The following is a 23,747-nucleotide window of genomic DNA, read 5'->3' on the forward strand; positions in this document are numbered from 1 at the left end:
TTCGTCCCACCAATTCAAATCATGTGAGTTCCTAGACGAATAACATATTCAAAATTTCAAAATAGAATTTTAGCAAAACGTTGAAAATTCGGATGGCCCGGAAGCCTTATCCGGGACGCCTAGACACGACTTCGGAATTCGGGCCATGTCCCGGATTTTTCGGACTAGTTGGTCACACTAGTTATCCATAATAATTTTAAAAAAAATTTCAATACTTTTTTTTTATTTGAAAAATGTAGTTGCATACTAGAATATAGATCTTGACTCCAAACAACTTTTCTTAATAACAATTTTCAATATTGTGAAAAATAAAGCTACTTTACTCTTGAGCAAAATTCATATTTTTTGACACACCTCGTATAATATTTATAAAGTTTTCCATATGGATACAACTTACAGGGACATACTGTATATCATTATTTGCGGTGATACACAAAACGCAAAAACAACCAAAATCAGCACCACTATTCCAGTTAATTTGATTACATAGCTATAGTCCGCCCGCTATAACTTTTCCCATGCGGTACGATTCATTTTCAATCAAATTAAGTCAAAACATAAATTGAAACGAACGTCGATGTGTATATACATTTTGTATACTGTATACTACACACATCGGCGTACGTTTCACTTTCTGTTTTGACTTAATTTGATTGAAAATGAATCGTACCGCATGGGAACAGTTATAGCGGATGGACTATAAGTATTTCAGCTAGGTGGTACCAAAAATAATAAAAAGAATTTTGAGGTACATGGATCAATGAGATTGAGTAGGTACTACTGATCTAGAGTCTTATTTTAGTCAATTCAGTTTTTCTATTAAAATGTTTTTCAAAATATCTTATAAATATATAAATATCACATTTTGGATATATATTGGATATATTTCATATACAGTGAGCACGTAAAAGTTGGAATAAATTCATTTTCTCATGAATGGACGATTTTGGAAAAAAATCCCGAAACAGGTAAATTTTTATTTTTAAATTACGACTTTTTGGCATATTTGTTGTACTAGTGACGTCACCCATCTGAGCGTGATGACGTCATCGATGATTTTTTTAAATGAGAATAGGGGTCGTGTGGTAGGTCATTTGAAAGCTAATTCAATTGTCTATTCAGTAGTATAAACATTAACATAATTATTTATACAGGGTGTCCAAAAACAAATTTTTTTAATTAATTTTATTGACATAAATAGAAGAATGTATGTAATTTATTTAATTCAAAATCCATTATACTGCTATCAGAAAACAGGAAAAAAATGTTTATTTGACAAATAAATATTGTTTTTTGCTTTTAAATTCAATATTAAGGCAGCCACCCATCTGCCTCTTGACAATTTGAACATTTAATTTAAGCGAAATGCAATGATTATTTTTCAAATAAACATTTTTTTTTGTTTTCTGAGAGGAGTAAAATGTATTTTGAATTAAATAAATTACACACATTCTTCTTTTAAAGTCAATAAATTTAATTCAAAAATTTTTTTTAGACACCCTGTATAAATTATTATGTTAATGTTTATATTGCTGAATAGAGAATTGAATTACCTTTCAAATAAGCTATCACACGACCCCTATTCTCGTTTAAAAATATCATCGATGACGTCATCACGCCCAGATGGATGACGTCTCTCATATGATATATATGTCAAAAAGTCGTAATTTAAAAATTTACATGTTTCGGGATTTTTTTCCAAAATCGTCCATTCTTGAGAAAATGAATTTATTCCAACCTTTACGTGCTCACTGTATTGGGACCGTGCAAGTTCGGCAAAGCGACCTCTATTTCTACGCTCTGTACTTTTATTCGCACTTTTAATTATATTGGCCAATTATATTAGTCCTGGTTGCTGGATAATTGTCAAGCCCATAGTCCAAAAAAATAATAAGAAGAAAAAATAAGATGCAGGTTATGCTATGCAAACGTAAACAATTGTATGTAGTAAATAAAATTAGTTATTAAAATGCAGTACTGCAAGCAAAATACAATTAATTAAATTTACCTTTATATAATAATTGCATATCATATCAATATTGTGGAGCAATATATAATTTTTCTGCCTCAATGACAGAAGGTATGAAATATACGTCAATTTGACAATTTCAATTGTCAATATGAATTATTTAAGATAGTTGCAATATTCTCCACGACTCGCGCACGGTCGTTTCTCGTTTCCCTTCCAAGTACTTGCACACCGCGAATACAGTATGTCCCTGTAAGTTGTATCCATATGGAAAACTTTTTTTATTGTTAATTTTACGAAAAAAAGTTATTCTTTATAAAAAGTTCTGCATGGTCCAAAACCCGAGATTCAACCATCAGATATCAAATTTTATGAATGTTATACGAGGTATGTCAAAAACTTTGAATTTCACTCAAGAGTAAAGTAGCTTTATTTTTCACAATATTGAAAATTGCCAATATGAAAAGTTGTTTGGAATTAAAAACTATATTCTAGTATGCAATTACATACTTCTAATTGAAAATTTTTTTTTCCAAAAATTATGGATAACTAACATTTTCAGTTATTTCAATTCTGATAACTCTTTTATTTTTAATTTTACGAAAAAATGATTCTGAATAAAAAGTTCTGGATGGTCTAAAACCTAAAATTACAACGATCTTATCAAATTTTATCAATTTTATACGAGGTATGTCAAAAAAGATAAATTTAGATCAAAATTAAAGTACCTTTATAGTTCAGATTATTTCAATTAGAAGGATGTAATTAGATACTGAAACATAGTTTTTAATTCTAAATAACTTTTCACAATAACAATTTTCGATATTGTGAAAAATAAACGTATTTTACTCTTCAGCGAAATTCATATTTTTTGACATCTCGTATAAAATTGATAAAATTTGACATAAGATGGTTGTATTTTCGGTTTTAGACCATGCAGAACTTTTTATTAAGAATTACTTTTTTTCGTAAAATTAATAATAAAAGAGTTATCTGAATTGAAATAACTGAAAATAATGTTAGTTATCAATAATTTTTCAAAAAAAAATTTCAATTAGAAGGATGTAATTGCATACTAGAATATAGTTTTTAATTCCAAACAACTTTTCATAATAGCAATTTTCAATATTGTGAAAAATAAAGCTACTTTACCCTTGAGTGAAATTCAAACTTTTTGACATATCTCGTATAATATTCCAAAAATGATATTTGATGGTTAAATCTTAGGTCTTGAACCATGCAGAGTTTTTTATAAAGAATAATTTTTTTTCGTAAAATTAATAATACAACAAGTTTTCCATATGGATACAACTTACAGGGACATATTACAGGGTATATATTTGATATTTTGATATTTATAAAAATATCACGGATATTTTGTGCCCTGATTATGGAAATGAAATCTATAAAAATAAGTTCTCCCTACATATTTAAATTAAAGGGAAAGTCCCAGTAATTGGCTGTATACCATATGGCATATACCATAGGTAAAAAACTTACATAGAAGTAAAAACTTCGGCTTTTATATATTCTTTGTATGGTATATACTATACCATTATACAAACCGAAGTTTTTACTTCTATGTAAATATTTTTATTAATTCTCTCACCTGAGTTATTTTCATCGGCTTTAACCAAGTCTTTAAGATCTGGGGATGTAAATAGCTGATCATCTATCTGATAACCGTCTGAAAACTCTTCCTTGATTTCAGCTTTTAGTCCCATTTCTAATAAATATAAATACATTACATTATTTATAAATAACGATTATACTGCAGAAATAAGAGTGAGAATTGAAAAAGCATGTGCCAACTTCATGAAAATGAAGAAGATTTTATGCAGCAAAAATTTGACATTGGTCCTCAGAATAAGACTAATTAAATGTAATGTACACAGCGTGCTTTACTATGGAGCTGAATCATGGACATTCAATCGAAACGCAATAAATCAACTTAACACATTTGAAATGTGGACATTTAGAAGTCAAGACAGGGAATTCGAAAACACAATAAAAGAAAGAAAGTTGCAATATCTCGAATATGTGATGAGAGGTGCAAGATATATAATCTTCACACTTATAATTCAAGGAAAAATAGAGGGTAGGAAAAGCGTAGAAAGGAGACATGATTCCTGGTTGAAGAACCTAAGAGAATGGCTTGGTTGCTGCTCAAGGCAACTGTTCAGAGCAGCTGCCTTGAAGGTCAAAATAGCCATGATGATTGCCAACCTTAGTAGCGGAGATGGAAAAGAAGAAGATTTAACACTAAGTTTTACTTTACTTCTTGTCTCACCTGATTTATCTTCTTTTTCATTTTTGAAGTTTTCCAGATCTATGGATGTGGATAGCTGGCTCTCTGTATCCTTTTGGATATATTCGACAGGCTCATCCTTAATTTCAACTTTAAAATCCATAGCTGACATATAAACTGAATGAATATATTGGAAATTTACAAAATCATTTAGTACATTGATTCAATGGTAATAAAACATGTGGTAGTGGTCCCAGTACAATACAGTGTTTATTTGAAATCCAAGATGATGATCCTACAATTAATAATAATTAGGTATTATTACATGCCTACATGCAGTGGTGGATCCAAACATTTGCCTTGGGCAATGTGTTTTATTTCCAATAAAACACCAACCAAAAGACAAAAAAAAGGTAAACCCAAACTACATAAAAGACATAAATAATAGGTACATTCCATGGCAAATCACTCAGGCAAAAAATTTTGGATCTCCGATTTGTCTGGGACGTAAAAATAAGATATTTAAGGTCAAAAAATCTTCTTTTTTTCTCAAAATGTTATTTTATGCGATTTTACAGTGATTTGGTGTTTATTTAAACAAATATGTATTTTCTGTCGTAAAGTATCAATGAAAAACATAATATTTTAATAGAAAGGACTCAAAAATGTCATTATATGGAATTATAACAAGTTATTTTAAATCAAAACAAGTTTTTGATCAAATTTTATAGTGTAAAAACGTTAAAATACCGTTTTTTACATTTTCCTCCATTCCCAAAATACATCATCATCAATTTGACTGAAAATTTGCCCACAGATAACCAAAATAGAAGGATTTCAATTATATTATAATACCAAAAAAGTTACATGCAGTAATATCAGACTCAAAAGTATATATTAGTCCAGTCGGGATAGCATTTGACCTTGAATGCCGAGCTGCCCAAAATTTTATTTTTCTGATCTTTAGGGGAGTCAACAGTAGCCTAAAGTTAAAATCACGAATGAATTCCTCCGTTACGTTAGCCGCCATCTTGATTTTAAAGGAGAACCTGTTTTGCTCAATATCTCCGCCATTTTTAACTTTTCGACAAAAATGGTAGGAACTGAAATTGTTCCAGATAAATCGTATTTACAATTATTACCACAAACCATACATACTCATAGACGTTTCACGACCATGTTAATCTTTCGGATCGAATTAACGCCATCTCTTGATTGGAATGGGAACTAAATTGACAAATTTTAGTTACGTGGGAATTTCAAATTATAAATTTTGGGGGATTTTTGATGAAATTTCGAAGGAAATTAAAACAACAGAAAGACCATTCAATGTTTTATTCAATATTTTCCTGAAAACTTCAAATATTCCAATTTGTTTTCAAAATGCTAAACACTACTGCCATGTGTCACGTGAAAGCACTGATGTGTAATATTGAGTTGAATGAAAATTTTTGAAAGAATATTGTAGGATGATTGTTTAGATAAATATTACCTTAATAAATATTATCTTTTACAAACTTCCAAAAATATATAGGCCCGAAATGTTGATGACACACTTGTCTATTAAAATAAACTGTTTCAGGATCTATTATATTGTTTTTTTAAATGTGGAGAAACACAACACGGGATGATCAATGTAAACTAAAAATTCTACTCATTAAAACGGAGAGGAGGTTAATACAATTGATTATTGATTAAAATTGTTATTAAATATAATTAAAAACGTAACACCACTATAATAAAATAATTAAGCCACAAACTGTAAAATTAAAAGTAAATACCAAATTAATTTAATTGTCAACTGTCAGTTGTTAAATATGACAAGAGAATTGACTGACAGCGACATCTATTGATTGGAATGATAACTAATTTGCTGTCTTGACCTTGACAATTTACGTGAAACGTCTATGAGTATGTATGGTTTGTGATTATTACAATTTCTTTTTAACAATTTTTGTCGTGAGGTCGATATTTTCGAGTTAATTGTACTTACAGTAGACGCCTATATTTTTGACTATAATATTGCATGTAACTTTTTTGGTATTGTAATATAATTCAAATCCTTCTCACCACTTAAAGTCCTATGTTTTGTCTATCTGTGGGTAAATTTTCAGCCAAATCGATTACGATGTATTTTGAGAATGGAGAAAAATGTAAAAAACAGTATTTTAACGTTTTCTACACTATAAAATTTGATCAAAAGCTTGTTTTGAATCAAAGTAACTTGTTATAATGCCATATAATGACATTTTTGAGTCCCTTCTATTAAAATATTATGTTTTCTATTGATACTTTACGATAGAAAATGCAAATTTTTATAAATAAACACCAAATCACTGTAAAATCGCATAAAATAACATTTTGAGAAAAAAAAAGAAGATTTTTTGACCTTAAATATCTTATTTTTACGTCCCGCAGAAGCTATATACCAAAATTTTCAGACAAATCGGAGGTCCAAAATTTTTTTTGCTCCCAAATTGGAGTGATTTGAAATGGAATGACCCAATAACTTATATGGATTGTGACTTGCGATATTTACACCTGCTTTATGGAGTACTAAAAAGTATTTAACAACTTCACTGTCCAATGGATCATATATGATTCAAACAGCGTGTTTATAACCCTAATCCGTATATCCATGAATCAAATGTGATTCAAGAGGACGTCGTATTTTGTAGGCATTTTTAAAATATAATGTAATGATAATCATCACACACTTAGCGTGTTGTAATAATCATCAACTTTGAAGTGTGAAAAAAAATTGGTAAAATATTACATAGTACTCTTAGTTTTATATTATATTGTACCAGTAGGGTACAATAACAATACAAAAATGTTACATAATTAAGTATATTACAAAATAATTGCCTTTTACATGGAAATAAAAATACAAAACAATTTATTACGCATAATATGAAATAATTCTTCTTCTTCTTTTTGGCATACACCTTTACCCCTCAGTATCCTTCTTTCCATCTCATTATAATTTTTTGTTTCTCTGTTAGTAGTTCTCCGTCCTTGTCTTTGCATATCGTCAATTTTGGTCTAAATGACTGTCTGCTTTCTTTTATAGAATTTCCTGCTTTAGTGTCGTTCTTCTGCATACTATAGTCGCTTGTATCCTCTTTTCCTTATAAATTTTCCTACTATTTCTTGTTTTCTTTGAAGCTGGTTAAACTCAGCATGTCTTTTTTACTCTAGTGCAGTTCTGCATTCATCATACCATTCCACATTTCTTTGCCTTTTGGTTTTTCTGACAGTTTCCTCTTCAAATTCAAAGCACATTCAATGTATGACAATAATTTGCTTTTATATGATCCAATGAATGTGGGAGTATGTGTTTAATTATGAAACGCTGATCTGACTTTTGGATATATTTATTAGTGATAATAAAAATCAATATTTACTGCAGGTACATGATATTTAATATTAAACTAGCATTGGACATGGGAGACTTTTTGTATGTATTCTAACACATAAAGTAAATAAATGGATGGTAAAGACGGCGTCTAAAACAAAAATTTAACCTGGAACCAATCCGCCACAATAAGAACAACTCTTGGAGATGAACTGACGGAAGCTATCCAGATTCTGCGAGGCGTTAGACAAGGATGTATACTTTCACCTATATTATTTAATCTATATTCATAGGAAATATTTAGTAAAACCTTGGAAAACTGCAAACATGGAACACTCCTAAATGGAGAACATCTAAACAACATCTGCTATGCAGACAGTTTGAACAGTTTACAGCTACTAACAAAGTAAATGAAAGATTTGGACTACAAGTAAACATATCAAAAGCTTAATTTGTGGTCATCAGCAAAAATAAAATTAATGTCCAACTGCTTATCAAGAATACACCAGTGGACCAAATAAAATAGTATAGTATCCTATCTTGAAACAATATTAAACGAACAATGGGATCACTCACAAGAAGTAAAATGTAGAATAGAGAAGGTTAGGAGTGCATTCAACAACATAGCCAAACTCTTTACAAGGCTCAACCTTAATCTGGAAATAAAAGTAAGGCTCCTACGATACTAGATCTTCTCAATATTATACTACAGATTTGAATCCTGGAGACTCACTGAAGTGATGGAGAAAAAACTTGAAGCTTTCGAGATGTGACTACACAGGTGAATCCCAACGATATCATGGACGGACAAGATAACCAATGAGACAGTACTATGAAGAATGGGGAAAGAAAGAGAGGTGATGTGTACAATTAAAAGGAGAAAGTTAGAATATCTTACGACACATAATGAAAAACGGCACTAAATACAGATTACTGAAGGCAAAGGATCCTTCAAGGCAAAGTATTCGAAAAGAGAGGAATTGGGAGAGGAAAAATATCATGGTTAAAAAACCTGAGGAAATGGTTCTCCAAAACAGCAACTAATCTATTTAAAGCACCAGTTAATAAAATAATTATAGCCAGAATGATCGCCAATATTCAAAACAAATAGGCACCAAAAGAAGACATCCATTAATTACTAAAATTTTAGTATTCAGTATTACTAAAAAATTTTCGTTTATCATTAAGTACTGGAACTTTTACAGAAGAGTGGAAAAAAGTTATATTTCTCCTATTTTTAAGAATGGTAGTAAAACATGTATAGAAAATTACAGACCCATTTCAAAAATTTCTATTTTTGCAAAGATTTTTGAGTCAATTATTGCTTCAAAAATATTTTTTCAATTAAAAGTTTAATTATTCCTGAACAACATGGCTTTATACCAGGTAGGTCTACAACCACAAATCTAGTAATCCTAGAAGAATTCATTTTGGATGCCTTTGGGAAGGGGGCTCAGGTCTATGTGATCTATACCGACTTCTTAAAGGCATTCGATCAGGTTAATATCAAGATTCTTATAAAAAAACTAGAAGCACTAGGAATTCATGGATCCCTACTTGAGTGGTTGGAGAGCTACCTGACAGACAGGCTTTAGGTTGTCAAAGTCAAGAACTGTCTTTCTGAAGAGATTTTGGTTAGGTCTGGCGTCCCACAGGGTGGTCATTTATCGACTATTCTTTTTATTTGTTTCATAAATGACATTTTAGAAATCTTTGAAAATTGTGTTATTTTGTTGTATGCTGATGATTTGAAAATTTTTAGAATTATTAAGGATGTTAGAGACTGTGTAAAAATGCAAAAAGATGTAAACAATTTCTCACAATGGTGTACAAAGAATGACCTTTCACTTAATACCGATAAATGTAAAATAATGTGCTTTTTTAGAAACTCGCAACCTATCTGTTTTAATTACTCTATAAATAATATATTTCTGGAACCAACAAACACTTTCAAAGATTTAGGTGTATTTTTTGATCCCACTTTATGTTTCAAAAATCACTATAATTTTATTTGTAATAAAGCTTTTAAATTACTTCGATTTTTGAAAAGAACCTTGTCAGAATTCAATAATGTGGATTGTTTTAAAAGTGTGTATTGTTCTATGGTTAGATCAGTTCTGGAATATTCCAGCACTATTTGGTCTCCTTTATATAAATGTCATATTGAAAGCATTGAGAAAGTTCAGAAAAAATTTCTACGCTTTGTAGGCTATAAATTAGGGATTTCTTCAGAAGATTATAGTGTATTTTGACATTTTAAAATTATTTAATATACCAACATTAGAAAATCGTCGTTTAATGCTAGATTTGGTTTTTCTTTTCAAGATTGTAAACGGAATGATAGATTCGCCTCAAATTTTGCAGAGAATAGGTCTTAGCGTTCCTCAAAGGTGCACAAGATCTAAGGACGTTTTTCACATAGAATTCCAATAAACAAACTATTGTCTAAATAGACCTATAAGACGAATGTGTCAATCTGGAAATGGTTTAGATGTAGATTTTTTTTCTAGCCCTCTAAATAGTTTTCGAAAAAAGCTGGAAAAATCTTTTTAAAATACAATGTAGGCTGTCACTGTAAACTGTCATTTAGGTATTTATTCTATTTATTTGTCTTGTGTAAATTGTACAGTCCATCTAATTTACTTACCATTGCATGTCATTATCTACGCCAGAGATCTAAGTTGACATAGTTGCCAAAGTATAAAAAAAAATCCTGAATCCATTTTAAATCAAATGGATCATATATAGTGTGACCAATTCCAATTCAGCCGAATTCGGGACAAGGCTACAAAAAATACCTAAAATCCGGGACTTTTGGACGAAAATCGGGCTATTTTTATTAATATAGAATTTTAATATAATTTTATTGATTAGTTAACATTTTTATGTTAATAATTTTTTTTTGATGGATGGATTGTAATATTAATTACATTTTTGTTAGTTTTTGACGTTCTGACATTCATTCCGGAAATCGTTCTCAAAAAACGAAAAATTAGAAAATCAACGATGTCGATTTCCATGTAAAGTGAAAGGTTAATATAAAAATATACGTATCATTGCTATCATTATTTAATATCCATGCTTTTGAATTGTCTTTTCAGAAGACGATAATTAAAATATAGAAACGGGAAAAGTTCAGAGTTTGAGTTCTCGTAGAATTATAATACAACTATATAAAATGCATGCGTTTTGGATGTAGTATTAGTACTAACACTCTAGAAATTGTCGACTTTTTTTCGTCCAGCCAATTCAATTTGGTGTGAATTTTTAGAACAACGTATTTAAAATAGAATTTTATCAAAACATTGAAAATTCGGATGGAGCCTTATCTGGGACGCCGGGACACGACTTCGTAATTCGGACCATGTCCCGTATTTTTCGGGCTAGTTGGTCACACTAAATATATAATTATTGTAAACGTTGATTATACAACAAAACAAATTAATATTCAATGTAAATAAGTAAAAACTTAAGAAATGGAGAACAAGAATTAAGTTATAATCTTTTAAGATTTGCAGTGCAAGCGTTTTTGCACTGCATTGTTAATAATTAAAAAACGGCTCCGAACTCTTGGCAGAAACCGGCAGGTTTCTTTGTATATGTCTACAATAACAACTAAAAAAGTTATCAGATACCTCGATTATTATTCCAAGTCGTGATAAAATTAGGTGAAATTTATATTTTACAGTAGAGGATCTTTTTATAGTAAAGTAAATAATAAAAACAGTAGATAGATATAATAAAACAGATACTTATAGTAAAGAATATAAACAAATATGAAGTGTCATCACCGCAACTGTCAAATAAATGTTACCAATTAGGCATTCCAATGAAACATCAAACATGGCCGGGTGTGGGCAAAATCCATGGACGTATAAATAAAGAGGAACGTCCATGGCAAAATCTAACCTTACATCGACATTAATTTGTAAAGAAAATCCTAGATTGCGCCCTGCGATCTTAAAATGGGTGACCGTTGCGACAGAGATAAATGAGCCTATTTGGTCGGTAGTCTCTTTTTAATTTAAGGGGAATATCGACGACGTGACTATCCCACTTTATCGAGTAATATGTGTTGACAGTTGGACCGGGTGGTGACGAGAAATGGTCTTAGGTCTTCGGACGTGGATAATCGTGGTTCGAATCCGGTACCAACTTTACCTTTTTTATTTTTATTTAATCAATATTGCGTTTATTAGATATTTTTACATCTGAAAAATGGACCTAAGTAAATCTAGCAGATAATAAATGTACCTAAGTATAGTAAGTTAATATTGGAATACATAATTTGTGAACTGCATAGTAAAATAAAAGTCATTCGTTATTAAGAGGATCGGTACGTATTTTCGGCTGCAATGCTATTCAAATGGGGATTCATTTTTTTCGAATCCTGAGAAAACTAATGAGTATTTTTGAAAAATTTAAACGCGGAATGAAAGATTACGTTATTAGCGAGGGCCGAAAGTCCCTGAGAACTTCTATAATGTTTATTTTAATAAGTTACAGGGGTGAAAAAACTAAGAGAAAATTTAGTGTGATTTTTAATTTCAAATATCTCATTCAAAATAAACTTTTTATTTATTCTAAGGGACTTTCGGCCCTCGGTAATAATTTAGTCTTTCATTCTGCGTTTAAATTTTTCAAAAATATTTATTGGTTTTTTCAGGATTTGAAAAAAATGAACACAATGCCGTGGTAATATTTTCCAAATCTGTCTTTGTCTTACAACGCACTCAACCGAATATAATATTGTCAGCATATATTGTCAGTCAGACACTGACAATCAGTGACAATTTTAAATATTTGACATTGCATCGGGAATATTTTGAGAAATTGATTAAATATTATTGATATATAGTGTATTTGATAAATAATTGATTTAAGACGTGAACTTAATAAAAAGTTATTTATTGTGTATTATTTGTGGAAGATCCAAGCAGAGAACACATCAGATCACAAACCATACATACTCATAGACGTTTCACGTAAATTGTCAAGGTCAAGACAGCAAATTAGTTACCATTCCAATCCAGAGATGTCGCTGTCAGTCAATTCTCTTGTCATATTTAACAACTGACAGTTGACAATTAAATTAATTTATTTACTTTTTATTTTACAGATTGTGGCTTAATTATTTTATTATAGTGGTGTTACGTTTTTAATTAGATTTAATCACAATTTTAATCAAGTGTATTAACCTCTTCTCCGTTTTTATGAGTAGAATTTTTAGTTTACATTGATTATCCCATGTTGTGTTTCTCCACATTAAAAAACAATATAATGGATCCTGAAACAGTTTATTCCAATAGACAAGTATGTCGTCAACATTTCGGACCTATATATTTTTGGAAGTTTGTAAAAGATTATAAGGTAATATTTATCTAAACAATCATCCTACAAGATTCTTTCAAAAATTTTCATTCAACTCGATACACATCAGTGCTTTCACGTGACACATAGCAGTAGTGTTTAGCATTTTGAAAACAAATTGGAATATTTAAAGTTTTCAGTAAAATATGGAATAAAACATTGAATTGTCTTTCTGTTGTTTTAATTTCCTGCGAAATTTCATCAAAAATCCAGCAAAATTTATAATTTGAAATTCTCACGTAACTAAAATTTGTCAATTTAGTTCCCATTCCAATCAAGAGATGGCGTTAATTCGATCCGAAAGATTAACATGGTCGTGAAACGTCTATGAGTATGTATGGTTTGTGCATCAGATATGTCCAGTGATCCAAGTATTTTGTTGTTAGAGATGTTCAAAATTGTAAGCGTTCCAAAATAACAACATATTATTAAAAAACCACTTTAACACTTTTCCTCTTTTCTCGATTGATTATTAGTTTTTGTTGTACAAATAAATTATTACAATCACTGAAAACATAGTTAGTGAAAAAATTATCACATTTATTAACTGAATTAATAATTTGCAATTATAAAAATAACAGTTATCCAAGAACATTCAAAAGCCATCTCTTTAAATTAATTATGACATTATCAAGTAGAATGACATTCTAGTAATGTTTACATATCCACACCAGTGTGAATTTTACTACACGTAATTTGCCGTGTAAAAGACAGAAAAAATAGGGATACACGTAAAATATTTGCGAATTATGTACCCATAGCCTTAATATAAATTCGTCCTTATTCGAATGATGTGAATAATATTTGTTTTGCTTCTACTTTTTTAAAAAATTGTAACAATAGTTTCATAAATAAAAATAATGTCTAATTACTTATAATTGAATCGGTCATTTCAAAAACAGCAAAGTCCACAATTTTGAGAAACTAACTTTTTGAGAGGAATAGACTCCTTTAAGATAAACGTTGTGTGCAAAAACGACACCAGTCCAGTAAAAACATTAGGAACAAAACTACAATATAACTCTGAATTTTGATGTCATCCATTTCATCCATCTTTCGACTATAGTTAAGTTTTCTTTGCTCTTCTGTAAAATTAGGAATAGGTATGTGACTCGTGTTGTTTTTGAAATGACCGATTCAATTAATAAATCGATGGTACATTATGTTGATATTCATTATTGGTAATTTTTTACGAATATTTTTAATTACTTTATACTATTCTACCATTAACTTATTAAAAAAAATAACATTGGCTTTTATATTTTTAAAAATCTATAGGTACCTACACAGTTTTTCTTATTTGTTATATATTTCTTTGCATAGATTTATTTTAGAGATGTAATAATATCTAATAAACGCAATATTGATTAAATAAAAAATAAAAAAAGTAAAGATTGGTATGGGATTCGAACCAGGATTATCCACGTCCGAAGACAAACGACCAGTTCTCGTCGCCATGCGCTCGAACTGTCAAACCATCTAAAATACTCGACGACAGAGTAGGATAGTGACGTCGTCGATACTCCCCTTGAATTAGAAAGAGACTACCGACCAACCAAATAGGCTCATTTATCTCTGTCGCAACCTTCACCCATTTTAAGATCGTAAGGCGCAATCTAGAGTATTATAAATCTATGAGAAAATCCTGTTTGGTTGTTTTTTTATGTTAATTGTGTAGGGAAATCTGCGAAATTGTGATAACAAATTAAATATGAAGTGGTTTATCGCCTACAGAACTGAATTATCCCATATTAGTTACCAGTTTGTGTCAATAACTACTATGGGATAATTCAGTTATGTAGGCGATCAACTAGTTTATATTTATTTGCTATCACAATTTCGGTGCACAATTAACAATAAAAACAAAACCAAACAGGATATTCTTTACAAAAACTGATATAAACCCTATATTATTAAATTTTTGCCCACTGCCGGCCATATTATATCACGTGATTTGGAATGGTCAATTTATTCTAAAATGTCACCTTCGTTCAATTACAGGTACAGTGCGTGCCGAACAAATGTGCTTCATAAAAACGCTTTATAATCCATTTATACAAATGAAATGCAACATATTATTGTGTATTTCTTTAGGTTAACATTAACAGGTCGACTGCCCATTTACAGGGTGTTTCATTAATAATTGTCCATATTCGCAAGCGCTCAAAATTTCAAAGATGGACGACAAATCTAGGAAAACAATTCATTTTGTCATTTGAATTCACAGTTCTAAAACGTTAAATTAAAATCATTTACAGGAGTGTTTTGCCAAAGTAACCACTAAGTTTTGCAACTAAGACATCTTATAAGTTAAAGACGACTCAAAATTATGTTTAATCTGCATGCATTCATTAAAATTTGATGGTAACTACTGATTTGTTTTTACCTTTTTTTCATAAAAAAATCTGCCCCCCCCCCCATAATCACACAGCGTTCTAAAAATTATTAATCTATCTTAGGATTTTTAGTTTTGTTTTTAATTTAATTAATAGGTTCACTACAGTTTATTTTACACCAACATATAACAATTTTTAATTAAATAAAAACTGGAAACTTGGAAACTAAGTAGGTGAATTTATTTTATAATAATTGTGTTCTGGAAATTACGAGGTGGTCGGGATATTTTCCAAAACAATGTACATTCTATGTACAGAATATAATATACTATATTTTATTTATTTATTTAATTTTGCAGTCGCTTAAACATTAAAAAATACTACGTTTAATCCAAACGTTAAATTGACAAAATGTGTGATTTGGCATTGGTTAATTTAGGTCATTACGTAGAGTATAATAAGGATGAATACTGAGGAACACTGCAATAGTTTTTTTAAGTCGAAATTATTGTTAATTACAACATAAACTGATCGCAAATATGTACACAAATTAATGGCAAAGTCAATGTTTTCCTTGAGTTGATGCTTTTCAAATTAGCCACCAGGCGTCGCCCACTTTGCGGTTCCTCGCCAATTAGGCAATCCATCGACCTGTCAAAGATAAACCATGTGATCTTTGGTTGGCACACAAAACTGTTCTTAACCTAAACTCAATGTAATTATTGATTTTTCTTATTTGTTTTTTTGTCGTGATTTTGAGGTAGTATAGTATTTAAAGACATTCATTAGATTAATTATTTTATAAACTTTACGTTTTTGGTGATTTTGAGTGCTGACAACATGCCTGTGACTTGTATAGTAGTGAACTGTGGAAGTCCAACTGATTAGAATGTTAATTTTAATTTGTTTTTTGTCGTGATTTTGAGCTTAATATAGTATTTAAAGACATTCATTAGATTGATTATTTTATAAACTTTTCGTTTTTGGTGATTTTAAGTGCTGAAAACATGCCTGTAACTTGTATAGTAGTGAACTGTGGAAGTCGAGCTGATCAGATAATGTAAATTTTTTTCGTGTTCCCTCTATAGGGCTTTTCATTTAGTCATTTGTTCTAAGCTTCTGTCATATGTCGTATAATCCGTGTATAGTAATATTATACACGGATTATACAACATCTAACAGAAGCTCGAAACAAATGACAATCGATGAAAAGCCCTATCAGAAACTCATTTGTTTCCTCGCCTAACTAAATTATCAAAAAACAGGACGCACTCATGCTAGGAATTATAGTTTTTATTAATATTATTACAATTATTTATATGTGACACTAACGTAACTAGTGACATTAATTTTTAGGCCAATGTGACGAACTTTATTAATACTAAATTTTAACATGTATCCCCTATTTTGTTAAAACAATATTGTTTTGTTTTTCATTCCATTCAAAATAAATGCAGTTTTGACAGGGAATTTGTTTTGTTATTTATTTATTCCATATAGACCTGGATCCCGCGTACCAAAAAAAAGTTGATTAATAGCAAGCTGAAAATTTATTAATAACTTAACGGTGTCTAGTCCGACAAACTTTGATGTACGGGAACACTGGAAGTTTTAACTGTGGAACAGGTTAAAAATTTGGAACGTCAAACTACGAAAATGCTTATGTAATTTGTCAGATAAAACTTCCAATTGATTTGCTACCAATTCATTAAACTCTCATGCAAAAACCAGACTGGTGAAAAAATCACCATCTGGGCATTTTAATGAGCAGAACACGAAGACCATGTCAAACTACAGGAATCATGTTGGTTAGTAATAGCAGTCTGATTTTTGCATGAGAATTTAATGAAAGGATAACAGATCAATTGGATGTTCTGTCCGACAAAATATATGGGATGTTTTTGTAATCTGATGTTCCAAATTGATTTTCCAAACTGTTTCACAATTAAAACTACCCCTGTTCCAGTGTCACAATACATCAAAGTTTGTCCAACTGGACAAACAAAATAAGCTATTAACAAATTTTCAGCTTGCTATTAATCAATTTTTTTGGTACACGGGATCCAGACCTAATAGGTTTGTTCATAGTACGACACAAACAATTAGCAACTGCTGCCAACCATCAGATGCATGAGCAGTTAACAGTTAGCGTTGTGCAGTTAATAGTTAGCATTCATAGACTACGAATGCGCATGTGTCTGATGGTTGGCAAGAGTTGCTGATCGTTCTACGAAAAAACCTATCAGTAAGCACAATTTGTGATATCCATGGGTAGTTACTAACAGAAAGAGGCAGGATTCGATTTTTAAAACATTTATTTTAGAGTCAAAACATAGTCATACCTTAAACGATAAATGTATATTATCATTACAAGTTGATACTAATTACAAAAATAAATACACATTTAAAAGACCAATACATAATTACTCATGATGAAGAAGTACATTATAATTAAAAACGAATAAACATTTTCATATCGCTGCAACACAATGCCAAAGCGATCTTATATTTCAGTTCGTTTAGTGAGCGCAACAAGCACTCTGACCGAACAGTTTCAAAACTCATTAGTTTTTCATCAGAGAATGCATATGTTGCTATCTCCAAACCATGTAGCTGTAACATATGTACAGGCATTGGGTTCTTCTTCGTCTGTCTTGCCCTGGGCATACTCAGCTAAAAATAGGATTGCTGCAATATGGCTGCAGACTTCACTATTACCTGCCATACGCATACAATGTGCATTTGCTATGTCATCAGAACTGGCTATCACCCCACCCAAGCATTTAGTCGTTTAGCATTAGATTTTTGGAAATGCTTCACCTAAAAAAAATATTTTATTTTTTTGGAAATTCTTCAACTACAAAAATTTATTTTTATTAGAGTATTTGCGTTCTTTACAATGATTGAGAATATTTTATTTAAAACCAGACATTCATATAATATAATTTTAGAACAATCATGACAGTAATTCAAATAGATGGCAGTAATAAATCATTTTCAGAGAATTATGGAGTTCGCAGTTTACAGATTAGGATGACGATATGTCTGGTTTCATACAGATATATAAACGTAAATAAAATCTAATATTTAGAACCAATTTATCCAAAAGACACTAATACTGTTATCCATATATTTCTTAATGGTGAATAAATAAAATAAAGGCATACCTTTCCAACAATAATATGGAAATCAGGAAATCATTAACAATTTTTACTCCATTCAAAACAAATCCAGCTGTAAAATATTTATGTGCCTGAAGGCTTTTGTATGCTTTCATCTGCTGCTTAGAGTAGCAACTGTGAGACTCCACGATATGTATAAATATCTATAATAGTAACTTGATGGACTGCACTTTACTGTAAAATCCAATTCTGACTGAATTGCGTATGGATCTAAATCTCCAATTATTTTCAGCTTCAATAAATATCTAAAACAATAAAAGAAATAATGTTATTGCTTGCAAAATTCATCATTATTGAAAAATATCGGGGCAAAATGAACAGTAAATCAAAATTGTTTCGCCTACCTTTCTCGCAACATCTGGAGTTTCCAATAATAATTTCCTTAAATAATCAGTTTGCATTGTGGTAAAGTTTATAAAGTTCACAAAAACAGGAAACGAAATCCAAATGAATCCAAAATAGACAAAATACGACGATAAACAATGAAAAATCATTGAAAAATAGATACAAATATAACCTCTTTGTTAGTTTGTGTGCCAACCAGAGGTCACGTGGTTTGGATTGCCTAATAGTAACTGGAGAAACCTTAGCACAAAATACGAAGATTTAACCTAAAACACTTAAATAAAATGTGGTTTCTTACTGAGTTTTTATCTAAAAATTTAAAAATTATTTTTGCTCAGCATTTTAAAACTATTTGACGTATCCTTTTCGTATTTGGCAGGAAGTATAGGTACTGTACAAAATACTAAATTATGTTAAAAAAACGTTTCTGTCTATTACCAGAGGCGTACTACGGGGGAAAGTGAATGGTTGACCCTTTCCAAATTCTACGCCACTGGCGAAATTGCTATTTTAGTTCAATTTTTGGATTCTCCAATACTTCATATGAAAATAATATACTCTTCGTTTGTAACGATAAAGTTATTAGTTTTCGAGATCTTTGAAGTTAAAAATGAAACGACACAGTTATTTTGATTAATGTATTGTGTCGCTTCATTTTTAGTTTCAAATATCTCAAAAACTAATCATTTTATCGTTACTAATGAAGAGTATATTATTTACATAAAAAGTATCGAGAAATCAAAAAATTACACTAAAATAGCAATTTCGTCAGTGGCGTAGGATTTGGGAAGGGTCAACCAGCCACTATCCCCCGTCGTACGCCTCTGGTAGTAGCTAGAAACGTTTATTTATCTTAATTTAGTAGGGTGTACAGTACCTACACTTTCTGCCAAGTATGATAAGGATACGCCAAATAGTTTTAAAGTACTGGGTACAAATAATTTTTAAATTTTAATCATATGAATCATATCATAAATTAATCAAAATAACTGTGCCGTTTCATATTTAACTTCAAATATCTCGAAAACTAATGACTTATCGTTACCAATGAGGAGTATATTATTTACGTAGAAAGTATTGGAGAATCTAAAAATGGCACTAAAATAGTAATTGCACCAGTGGCGTAGAATTTGAGAAGGGTCAACCATTCACTATCCCCTGTCGTACGCCTCTGGTAGTAGCTAGAAACGTTTATTTATCATAATTTAGTAGGGTGTATACTAGTCGCACTTTCTGCCAAGTATGAAAAGGATAAGTCGAATAGTTTTAAAATGCGGAGCAAAAATAGTTTTTAAATTTTTAGATAAAACATCCTGTAATTCAGTAAGGAACCACATTTTATTTAAGTGTTTTGGGTTAAATCTTCGTATTTTATTTATTTATTTATTTTACTAAGTATTATATATATTTTATTAAGTAAAAGAACATTGGCTCATTGAAAGCTGTTAGCAGCGAGTTATCGTCAGCAATGATTCCAGTGGCGTATCAACCGAGCAGGTAACATGAACAACTTTTCAACAGGCTTTTATTCCCAACCAAATTATGAACAAAATGTAAAAACCATGGCTCCAATGATCCAAAATCCTATACAAATTCCCACTTGTTCCCAACAACCTAATGATTCACTACAAATAAACCAAACAAATGAACAAACAGCCAGTATTGAAGAACAGCAATGGAATGAGGTTACCGGAAAAAGATTAAGAAGCAGTCCAGAAATGCCTAGAAGTAACAAAAGACAAACAAAACTTGGTGAGTACTGGTTAAGTAAACCTATAACAACACAAAATCAATTTGAAGCACTAAGTTCAATAGATGAAAGTGACAATTTGGAAGACACAGTTAAAAATACAGATGCAAAACCAAAACTACCTCCAATATTTGTATCAGGCGTGCAGATCTGCAAGCCTCTTATCGATCTATTGCAACAAGTAGCAGAAAATGATTTTATCACTAAAGCTATCAACAGCGAACAAATAAAAATTCAACCAAAATCAGACAAAGCATACACCGCCATAATAAATGCTCTAAAAACAAAAAACACGGACTTCCACACTTATAAACCTAAAAGTGAAAGACACTACCGAGTGGTTCTTAAAGGCATGCACCCCACGACAAATTTAGAAGAGATAAAAGAAGATCTTAAAACCAAAAACCATAATGTTATAAATATATGGAATATACTACACAACCAAACTAAAAAATCGCTGCCTATGTTCTACATTGATCTAGAAACAAAAGATAATAACAAGGACATCTATAACATTAAACAAGTAATGCATTCCATAGTAGAATTCGAAGCACCGCATGTCAAGAGAATAATTCCGCAATGTAGTAGATGTCAAAAATACAACCACACAAAAAACTTCTGCAATAAACAACCGTGCTGTGTCAAATGCGCAGAACCTCATTACACTAAAGAATGTCCAAGGAAAACCAGAGACAGTAATGTTACATGTGCTAACTGTGGTGAAAATCACCCCGCAAATTATAGAGGGTGTGAAGTTCACAAACAATTACAAAAACTTAAATTCCCTAACTTGAGACGACACAACGCGAGGACAAACCAAGATAGAACTACAACAGTCAACTATGTGCAACCTGGAATAACATACGCACAAGCAACGCAAGCAGTTAACCAGCAAGCCTCCAACCAAACTACTACACAACATATACCAAATCAAACTAATAACCACACAGACATGTCAGAACTGAAAGACATGTTAAAAAAACTGACGGAACAAATGAGCACTATGCTCAACCTCCTGACCATGATTCTCAACCAGAAATGACTCAGTTACTAAAGCTAGTATTATGGAACGCCAATGGCTTAAGTCAACATGTAGAAGAATTAAAACTATTTATTAACACACAAAAAATTGACATAATGCTGATTACAGAAACTCATTTTACATCCAAAAACCACATCAATATTCCACGATTTACAACTTATCATACGCAACATCCCAACGAAAAAGCACATGGAGGCACTGCAATAATAGTTAGTAATAAACTAAAGCACTACGAAATACAAAAACATGAATGCGACTATCTACAGGCCACCAGCATTGTTGTGGAAGATCAACTAGGCCCACTAACAGTATCAGCTATATACTGTCCGCCAAAGCACAATAACAAAACGGAACAGTTTGAAAATTTCTTTAAAACATTAGGAAATAGATTTATAGCAGGAGGAGATTTTAATTCTAAGCATACTACCTGGGGATCCAGAATTATTACCACAAAAGGCAGAGAACTTCTTAAAGCTATAAATGCGACCAATGCAAATTACCTCACCACAAGGGAACCAACTTACTGGCCTACCGACAATGCAAAAATACCTGATCTACTCGACTTTTACATTGTTAAAGGAATTAATGTTAAATTGGCAAAAGTAGAATCTTGTTACGATCTACCCTCTGACCACTCTAGCGTAATCGCGACATGGTATGCACAAATAACAAACAGTACTAAACAACCATCACTATACAGTAACAAAACAGACTGGAGCATTTTCAAGACTAAACTAGATGAACTAATTGACATAAACATCCCATTGAAAACAGAAAGTGACATCTACGCAGCAGTAGAAAATCTTCAGAAATCTATACAAGAAGCTGCTTGGTATGCTACCCCTGACTGCTACCAAACAGAATTGAAAGAGAATTGCCCAACTGTAATAAAGGAAATGATTGCTAGAAAGAGAAAAATAAAGGAAGAGTGGCGAAGAAAAAGAACACATGAGAACAAGGCGAAATTAAATAAAATCACCAAGGAAATTAAACTACAATTGCATAATATCAAAAATAACAAAATACAAGAATATCTTACAGGTTTATCAGCAAACGCAGATAGTGAATATACCCTTTGGAAGGCCACGAGAAAAATCAAACACCCGAAACAACAAATACCACCAATACGAAACCAAGAGGGAAACTGGTGTAGAAATAATAAAGAAAAAGCCGAAGCATTTGCAAATCACCTCACTAATGTATTCCAGCCACATCCCATGGAAGATGGTGACACAGAGGAAGAAATAAATGACTTCCTGGAATCGCCCTACCAGATGGATTTACCTATACAAAAAATCACCACTAAAGAAGTTAGAAATATGATCCAGCATGAAATCAGTCCAAAAAAAGCTCCAGGGTATGACCTGATCAACGGGAAAGTACTGCAGCAATTGACAGGCAAAGGTCTGAAAATGATAACGCAAGTATTTAATGCAATATTTAGGCTAGGTTACTACCCAGAACAATGGAAAGTTGCTCAAATTATTCTCATACCTAAGCCAGGGAAAAATAAAACTCAGGTGACTTCATACAGACCAATAAGCCTGCTACCTGTTCTATCAAAAATTTTGGAAAAACTTCTCCTTAAACAATTATCCCCAGTTATAGAAGAAAGGAAACTAATTCCCCAACACCAATTTGGGTTCAGAACACAACACGGAACGATAGAACAGGTACATAGACTGGTAAAACACATCAGAAGTGATCTAGAAAATAAAAGGTATTGTTCTGCTGCATTCCTGGACATTGGTCAGGCCTTCGACAAGGTATGGCATGCTGGTATGCTCTTTAAACTAAAGAAAAACCTTCCTCATCCTTTTTATCAAATCCTAAAAAGCTATATTTCCAACCGACATTTCCTAGTCAAGCAGGATAATGAATACACAAGCCTAAGACCAATAAAAGCCGGAGTGCCACAAGGAAGTGTCTTGGGACCGATATTGTACTTGCTCTACACTGCTGACCTACCCACAAGTAACAAAACAACGTGTGCAACTTTTGCTGATGACACTGCTGTACTAGCCTCTCACCATGATCCAAATACAGCATCCAGAACCCTTCAGAAAGACCTTAATAATATACAAATATGGCTTAAAAAATGGAAGATAAAGGCGAATGAGAGTAAATCCATCCACGTAACCTTCACC

General features: G+C 31.3%; 1 protein-coding gene across 4 annotated transcripts in view; it reads right to left on the bottom strand.

Moving 5' to 3' along the window:
- Positions 1 to 23,747, bottom strand: part of LOC114344168 (zinc finger protein 664-like) — a 70,796-nt gene that overhangs the window by 41,226 nt on the left and 5,823 nt on the right. For all 4 annotated transcript variants that reach the window (XM_050655391.1, XM_050655394.1, XM_050655393.1 and 1 more), the window contains exons 2-3: positions 4,260 to 4,512; positions 3,579 to 3,695 (exon numbers count right to left, since the gene is read on the bottom strand). In XM_050655391.1, coding sequence (XP_050511348.1) covers positions 3,579 to 3,695; positions 4,260 to 4,389 — 247 coding nt within the window. In that variant the 5' untranslated portion in view covers positions 4,390 to 4,512. The remainder of the gene's footprint in view (positions 1 to 3,578; positions 3,696 to 4,259; positions 4,513 to 23,747) is intronic.

This window comes from Diabrotica virgifera, chromosome 7, assembly GCF_917563875.1.
Source record: "Diabrotica virgifera virgifera chromosome 7, PGI_DIABVI_V3a".
NCBI classification, from domain to species: domain Eukaryota; kingdom Metazoa; phylum Arthropoda; class Insecta; order Coleoptera; family Chrysomelidae; genus Diabrotica; species Diabrotica virgifera.